Source organism: Micropterus salmoides, unplaced genomic scaffold, assembly GCF_014851395.1.
Source record: "Micropterus salmoides isolate LMB-PRFRI ecotype aquatic unplaced genomic scaffold, ASM1485139v1 Ms_hic_scaffold_8, whole genome shotgun sequence".
NCBI classification, from domain to species: domain Eukaryota; kingdom Metazoa; phylum Chordata; class Actinopteri; order Centrarchiformes; family Centrarchidae; genus Micropterus; species Micropterus salmoides.
The window spans coordinates 24,246,687-24,255,057 of record NW_024044570.1 but is presented as its reverse complement, the minus strand read 5'-3'; the positions used below and the strand labels follow the sequence as shown (position 1 = coordinate 24,255,057).

At 40.8% G+C, this 8,371-nt stretch overlaps 1 protein-coding gene across 2 annotated transcripts in view; it reads right to left on the bottom strand.

Annotated features, from left to right (window-relative positions):
- Window positions 1–5,317: 5,317 nt before the first annotated feature.
- Window positions 5,318–8,371, bottom strand: part of pdhx (pyruvate dehydrogenase complex component X) — a 36,325-nt gene continuing 33,271 nt past the window's right edge. Inside the window, exons 10-11 of one of the 2 annotated variants that reach the window (XM_038706166.1) lie at window positions 7,145–7,209; window positions 5,318–6,272 (exon numbers count right to left, since the gene is read on the bottom strand). In XM_038706166.1, the coding sequence (XP_038562094.1) occupies window positions 6,017–6,272; window positions 7,145–7,209 (321 nt within the window). In that variant the 3' untranslated portion in view covers window positions 5,318–6,016. Of the gene's footprint in view, window positions 6,273–6,633; window positions 6,744–7,144; window positions 7,210–8,371 lie in introns of those variants that run through there. The other variant, XM_038706167.1, reaches the window with a different exon arrangement.

Below are 8,371 nucleotides of genomic sequence, written 5' to 3'. Positions count from 1 at the left end.
GTGGTTAAAAGGGTTCACTAAAATGACTACAATTCCTACAGAGTGGACTGAGAATGTCAGTTGAGATTTTTCACTCAAAACCACGAATGTCAACCTCATTATGGCGTTGGAGAGAAAGTCATGGGATCACCGATATTGTTAGGATACATCATCTCGGAACCATTAATGTCAGTACAAAACTCCATAGCAATCCATTTAATAGTTTTTGAGCTACTTCAGTCTGGGTGGATGGCGAACCAAAACAACCAACTAACCAGCACATATCTAGATCCCTAGAGCCTTGTTGCTAGCATGGCAGAAAATACCAGAATGCACCTGAACACAAAGACTGCCATCAGAGCCCCCAAAATAATCCCCACCACACAGCTTATAATGATTTACAAATAAACATGCAGGAAAAGGAAAACGTTGAGCTCATTGGGGTTTGTGGAACAATGCTGAAGACATTAAAAACAAGGTACTCCCAATGGATCACTAGGTTAAGCCCGTCGACTTCCTTCAGCCATTACTGACGTTCAGTTTAGGGCAAACCACTGATTAGAGCGATCAGTCAAGTAGTTTCACAAATGGCCATGAAAAACAGAGAGATTGATAGTCTTTGGGTAAATGCAAAGACTAAGATTTATTCGGAGAAAGTTTAGATTTTGTTTGGAGAGCATTCAACAGAAGCAGTTAACTATTTCACATGGACTGTTGACTATGATCTGAATCATATTTCACACTTTCAAATGAAACACTTTTCTGATGACTGAATTCACACAAACCCATTATTTCACCCAACAATTAAATGTAAAAGAAAATAGACCACCGGAGAATGATTCACACTTCTTATCCTACAGTTGCAAAACACTTCCTGTTTTAGCTGTTGCCATAGAAGCACAAACAGCACAGAAGCATGCATATAAATATCCAAAGAACAAACGTGTAATGTTGTATGGGGTTCACGTTTTAAAAAAAATGTAAACTGCATTTGATTTTTCATGTGTAAGACATGCGCTACACAAATAAATGCCATGATTAATATGTTTTTTTTGTGATATGAAGACTAATGTGTAAATATGTATAAATTGTGTATAAAAAGTGACTTAGAGTCCAATCTAATAATGTACAATTGAAATCTGGACAGATAAGATAATGAAAAATAGTGTAAGAGATAGAAAGAGAAACAGAGAGACTGAAGAAAAATGATTATCCAGTTCTTTTGCCTCTCATGTCTAATCCACTCCTTAATGATTAATTGCGTCAATGTGTAACATGTGCTGGGACTGCTAAATTTCTTTTCAAACAGCTGACCATACACACTGTCCCATGTAGGCAAGACTGAATTAAAAAAAAAAGAGTACCATGGGCAACTCTCGAGCACAATGGGATACACAAAATTCTCAATCACCTTCTGTCTATTAAAGTAAAATTGTTCACCTTAGTTGAACTCATCATGTTTTACTAGCTTGTATCAACATGAATGTGGGTCGTATTTCTTGTTCAAGTGCGAAGTGGCTTGTAAAGAAAAATAACCGTTAAACGTTAACCAAGGCTCCAGTGTTATTATCTGGCTATCACTGCCGTATGACGTTACACAGCAGCGCAAAAAAGAAAAACACCGGAGGTGAACAGCTGTGGGTATGACTGAACCCTAAATTAAACGTCAGACAGCTGAGTCAGCCAATACGCATCTAGCAAAGACATTTTTTTCCCCATGATGGTTACTCAGTGAGGACACACACACACTCTCATCAGACTTCCTTGTGGTTGGAAATCCTTGTGGTAATAGCTGACTAATGGCACCTCCTCTGCATTCCTCATGGGCAACGTGTCTTTCCCTCCAACCAGAGCAGTCACTGGAATGGTCTAGAGGAGATTTTAAGATGTCCATATACGTACAGAGCAGCGAGATGATATCCACAAATCACTGTCTAAACATCTGCTGAATATGAGTGTTTGAGAACTAGATGGTGTACAGCTACTGGTGCAGATAAAAATAGCATTATGTTCCCACACATTTTAACCCGATCCACCTATGGAAGGACTTGTGATATCTTGGGATTTATTAGACAGGCGTTTTGTCTTTATCTGACAGTTCAACTTCTTGTACATACCTCTTGTTAACTGAAACTTTGAGAGGCAATCAGTAATCAAGTTCAATTCAAAGGGTCTTTATTGGCACAGGCCACAGACATTTTGTTGCCAAACCACATGAGAACTGCAAACAAACCAAAAAAGAAAAGGTACAATGTAATCTATGTTTCTGCCTGTGCTGGAGGTCTCTGAGGTTTTCCGGAGTGTGTCTTGTTGTGTATCTTTGGCCAGTAGATGAGCTCTGCCTCACCCTGCAGTGTCTCAGGCTGAATGAGCCATCCTGGCGTCATGGGAGCATGACTGGAGTGCTTCAAAAGGCCAGGCTTTGTGCAATGACAACAAAGCAAGGGCCTCGCTTGTGTTTGGGTGCTGGGACAGCAGAGCGGGCGTGTTTGGACAGTGAGTGCCACAGTGTACTGTATAGCCACGGAATGTCCTGTGTCATGTCCCAATCTGGGTCGCACTCTCAGTCAGCATGGCGATGGTACCACAGTAATCTCACAGGTGTAATGTTTGCAGATGGGGCTCTGTTTCTGGTTATTTACATGTGCTTACTTTCAGAACTCTCAAACAGGATGCCTTAAGTTGAGCGCTGATGGGAGCGCTTCTAAGAAATTACATAAATGTTTTGATGTATTGAGGTGGTCATTTTACGGGAGGCGTTTCAAGCAACATCTGCATTCCAGTTAAAAAGATGATTGAATAGAGAAGTGCTGGTAGTAAGGGAAAACGGGGAGACCAGAGGAAATCCTGTCAACAATGGCTGAACAAACTTATGCGTGAGATAATGAGGATGAGAGCAAGCCTCTCACCAACCCTGGTGATCACTCACAAAGCCTGTTCACACAGGGAAATGTGTGTCTTTGTGTCTGTGTGAGAACAGAGAAAGAGACAGGGGGGACTCCAGAGACGCAAAACAGACTGAAATGGTTCATTGTTGGATGATACAACCATCAAGTTACATTTACAAGTGGGCTAATTATTCATCATCAGTCACTGGTCCCCATTTTATCCTCAAAAACCCTACACTCCTTGACAAGACAGAGAGATCCATTAAAAATCCATTTGATTTCATTTGAAAGCCTTAAGACTTTCAATATGCAAATGGTTCCAAGCTTTGATACAGCCCAGGGAGGAGCTGCATGGAGGCTTAGGAAAAGGGTGGGATGCAGACGGGGGGCACTGCACCATACACACCCGACAGTGTTATTTTTTTGTCAATAAAGAGGTGCTTCCAGCCCCTCACAGGATGTGTAGTCGAAAGCCCTCACATATGAAATTCAGTAATTTGCCCCACTTCTGCTATTTGGACCAACACATACATCAAATGTATCTGAAGGACATCCAAATATCAGCAGAAGTACACACTCGCCCCCTTTGGTCTCCATAGCAACTGCCTCCATCACTCTGCACCACGCTGTGTCCATGAGTCTGACCTACACGTCGGCTCAAGCCCCCGCACTATCTTCAAGACCCCGCGCACAGTTCATCAAAACCTCTGCGGGAACAAATCTGATTCCTTCTGTCTGGCAGCTCTCTTATCCAGCTGTTACACATAACAAGATTGCTGGGCAGAGATTGGCGGGCAGCAGTCAGAGGAGTAAATGTCACACTGTGACAGCAAAGCCAAGGAAATGTCAGAATCTGTGTTGTTGCATTTGCAGAGCTGATATTTTGGAAGGGCATTGTTCAACCGCTCTGCTTGGTAGTTCCAGCAGTTGTCAGGCTGACAGCAAAATGTGATGTAGCAGGAAAGTAACCAATGGCATATATAAAAAAAAAGACAAAACATCAACAGCAAAAATAATCTACTTCATTATAAATATTAAACCTAAAGGATACTGCATACCAATGACACAAGGAGGCTTTGTCCCAGCACAAACGTCTCATTAGGCTAAAAGGTATGGTAGTTCAAAAACATGAGACAACTAAACACTCTAAGAAGATTTATACGTGGTTATCACTAGCTTTGAGCATTTTAACAGTTTTCCTGTTTGCTGCTGCAGCACCAGATATGGCATCTCATTTATGGGTGCTAAAAATAACAAAGATACCTAGAAATAGTTTCACTTCCTGCCATTTTGCTGTGTGTTTTTAATGTGCTTTGATGGCAGCTTACACATCGATGTTGCCTTCTTAAGCAGTTGGGTCTCTTACTGCATTTGATTTGATCTCAGGCTGATCCGTGAAGCCACTGTATCTTTTCCAAGCAGCTGGTGAAGCTGTGCACACAGGGAAATGCTGGCACAATTTATCAGTTGGAGTTTGAACACCGCTCACCAAGCAGTAACACATTTATATTCAATAATGAGGAGATAACAGAAAGAATGGGATGACTCTGGTTGACGCTGAGAGGAGATAATGTCAGATGATGGAATATGGCTCTCCGAAGTGCTGTAATAATCCAAGTATAACTTTCTGAACTGAATGAAAAGTAAATACAGGTCTCCCTCCTCAATGCAGAATGCACACATCTCTACCGGATACCACAGCAACCACAGAACAAAATGTCTTCGCTCCACTCTGATTGGAAAGGGGTTGTTAAGTACGTGAAGTAAAAGCAGAACAGAAAAGGGCATTAATTGGAGTTACTATCACAGTGATTTTCACTACAGCCATGGCCGTAATAGCATGAAATATTGATGCAGTTTTTGTACCTCTATTCCACTGCTAGCTGTATAATCCACAACTCACCTTAGGTCATTTATATTCTGAATTAAAAATGTATTAAATCCATATCAGGTAATGTAGCACATAAAGAAGAGCTGTTAATTCAGAAAATGTCTTAAAACAGGATCCCTGCCTTGTCAAACTGCATTAACTGCACCCACTGTCTGTGGTGTGTAAAATGGAAATCTAAGCTGGAAACATAAGGGTCACAGATCACTTCTTCCTTAATCTTTACAAAACAATCCCCCCCCCCCCCCCCCCCCCCCCCCGCCAAATCCTTCTTATACATATCTAGGATAAGCTCTGCCTGACTGGTGCTGAAACATATGTAAACAGCTGGTCTGCCCATGCTTACAGCAAAGATAAGCATCTGCCTGCAGTAGCTGACCTGTATGCTCAGCCCAGCAAAATGACCTAATTGGTTTCTATGAATGTTATGTAATCTCTTTAGATTCTAATTAAATAGCAACAGACACACCCACACACACACCTACACATCTGTGGTTTCCCTGGTAGCTGTGCAACATCATAAAGGTGGGGAGAAACATGTTTTAATGAGGCGCACAGACACTTCAAGGTTGAACAATGTGTTTTATTGGCATCTAAGGAAAACAAAATTTTGTATACACATGGACTTGCAAAATAAGTTGTAAGGGATGTAACATTGTCTGTTATAATAAGTTAAAACATATTACCATGAACAATTAATTAAGTTCTTGAATTCTTTGAATTACATTACAGGAAACAGGAAATTCATGTTGGTTTTTACCCTTATTGGAAAATGCATCGCCACTGATGTTCAGTAATAAATATCTTTTTACAGTAGCATTTGCACATGTTAATAGTGAGAAGAGTGGATGCATTAGAACTGAAAAATAAAAATTTTACTGGAATAACCACATTATTAATATATATATACACACACACTGGTGTGATAGAACAACCACCCCATTACAGTATGTGAGATGCACCCTGCAATGCAACTTCTGTCTTAGTAATATTTGGCATCACTGCTAGAATCCTCTAACACTCAGCAGTAGCCCAATTTAACACCTCCATCGCAAAGCCTGGTGATTATCTGTCAGAAGTAAGTCAAAAACAAACGTTTATACCATGTACAAGCCTACTTCGTAAACCTTAATCCAAGCTTGAATAGAAATCAACATTTTAAGTGATCTCTGCTTGTGTGAGAATTGGACAGGCTTTGCCATGCAGGCGTTTTTTGCTTTGTCTTTCAAATCACTGTCATACAGCTATCTTAATTTGTTTTTCAGGCTAGTGCCATCCGTTGCGGCTGTTCTAGGTTGGCGCGGAATTTATCTAGAAACCGTGAGGCTAATGCGTCATCCACCAGTCGTCCGTCACTGGACAGTGTAACTGTCATCAGCTGCTGGGTGCGCAGGGTCTGGTCCTCCTTGCACAGACGCAGCTCGGCCCTGGAGGTCCCGATGGCGAGGATACATGCCTGAGGAGGGTTGATCACGGCGCTGAAGCCACTGATACCGAACATCCCCAGGTTAGATATACTGCCACCGAGAGAAATTGGAGCAGGGAGGGAGGAAGGGACGGGAAGAGAGAGGAGACAGAACACATATCACATCATCAGTCAGCAGGGGAGGAAATGCATAAAAATTAACAAAGCGGACATAATGGTGGTTCTCAAACCAGCTCCTTGATGCAAAAAAGAACATTACCTCTTTAAGTGAGGGAATTAATAATGAGATGGTGAATTAATAGGTATAGAAATGTAATTGGCTGTGAACATCTTATTTTACAAAATAGAACACTGATCATTAAAGATTAATGCAGCAGCACCAGCCTCCAAATCGTTCCATAAATGTTGCGTATGGTGAACAAGACTGACCCGATGGCAGTTTGCTGTTTGCCTTAATGAATTGTAGCTCAGGGGGATGGAAAAACGAATAGAGTAAGGCGTCCACATATATCCTCAGGAGGACAAAGAGGGTTGCATCTCCGTAGGAATTCATCACTCCTGCCTGACACAGAAACCCCATTTATGTCCAAATGACACCATTAATTCTAATGAGTTGAAAAGCCTCCCTTCCACTTTTCTGCATTTGACTGCACAGTAACTAATGGTACTTGTCGCCCAAGACCACATTCAGATCATGCCTGCATGATATGTAGAATATGCATAATATATCGACTATCTGTGAAACCGGATTTAGGTCATAGTAGCGGAAATTTATGAAGGATAGCTTTTCACCGAGTAAAAAAGGAAACTGTGATATAGAATTATGTTAAAAATAAATCAGTTTATTGAATTGAAAAAAAGATAAAGATTGAAGAGGAAAGATGGGAAAATAACTTTTTATAACGCCATGACTTTCTATACGCCTCTTCTTTAACCAAGAGATGATGTGTGTCTTAGGCTTACCTGAATGAGCCTCCCTGGTACTCCTCAGGCAGGAGTTTCCCATCTCGAGCCTTCTGGGCCAAAGCCTATGGAAACATAACACATCACTCAAACTCTTAAGCTATGTGACGTATTTTTACAAAGCCATTCATTACAAATGCATGTAACATACGTCAATATGAATAGGCACAAGCACACACAGTATTGACTAAATGCTGTTCAATACAACAAAATACACAACCTCATAAGGAAGGAGCTGTCTTTTTTAATTTGCTTTACAATAATTCATTAAACCAACAAAGAGTTTACAGCCATGCTAGCAGCTCTTAGGCACATCTGTGCCTTGAGCTAAATGCTAATGTCAGCATGCTAACATCCTCAAAATGACAAAGCATACATGCTGAGGTCAACCAGATTTAATGTTTAATGTTTACTAGGAACACTATTTTAGTTTTGTGCGTTAGCATGTTAACGTTAATGTCTAATTAGCACTAATGGAATTCATTTTGCAAATATTTGTTCGCAAGTCATACTGTAGTAGTACTAGACAAAATGAAACTTTGACCTGATGATGGTAGTAGATGTCAGTGGATCACCAAAGTGACTACAATTCATCCTGAGGAGGACATGAATGTCTGTCCCAAAGTTCAATCCATCCAATAGTTGTCATTTCACTCAAAACTACAAACGTCAACCTCTTGGTGGCGCTAGAGGAAATTGTCAGGGGATCACCAAAGTCAGTGGGATTCATCCTCTTGGAAACATGAAAAACAAAAACTTTGACCTGCTGGTGGTGCTACAGGGAAAGTCATTACAATCCATCCTCAGGGGACCATGAATATCTGTACAATATTTCATGGCAATCGATCCAATAGCTGTTGCGATATTTTTAATCTCGGCAAAAGTGGTGGGCCAACCGTGCAACAGATCATCTGACAAAGCCATACCTAGGCTAGAGTCAGCTTAAAAGCCAAAACCAACCCTGTCTATCCTAACTAGTCAACTAGCCACGACAGACCTCTATTTTAGACAAACTTCTTTTCCAGAGCAATTCTCCTATAGTGTAAAAAAGCCTTTCAATCAAAGTTGTCAACCATTCAGAGATTTTGGTGAAAAGCAAAAGGGGTCAGTTTTTTTAATATCATGTTCAAGAAAATTATTAAATGTCCCATAGCAAGCACTGAGATAAATTGAAACTATCAGACTGTGATTGCTAAAATGAAGAGAGGGATTTGACAACACCCAGAA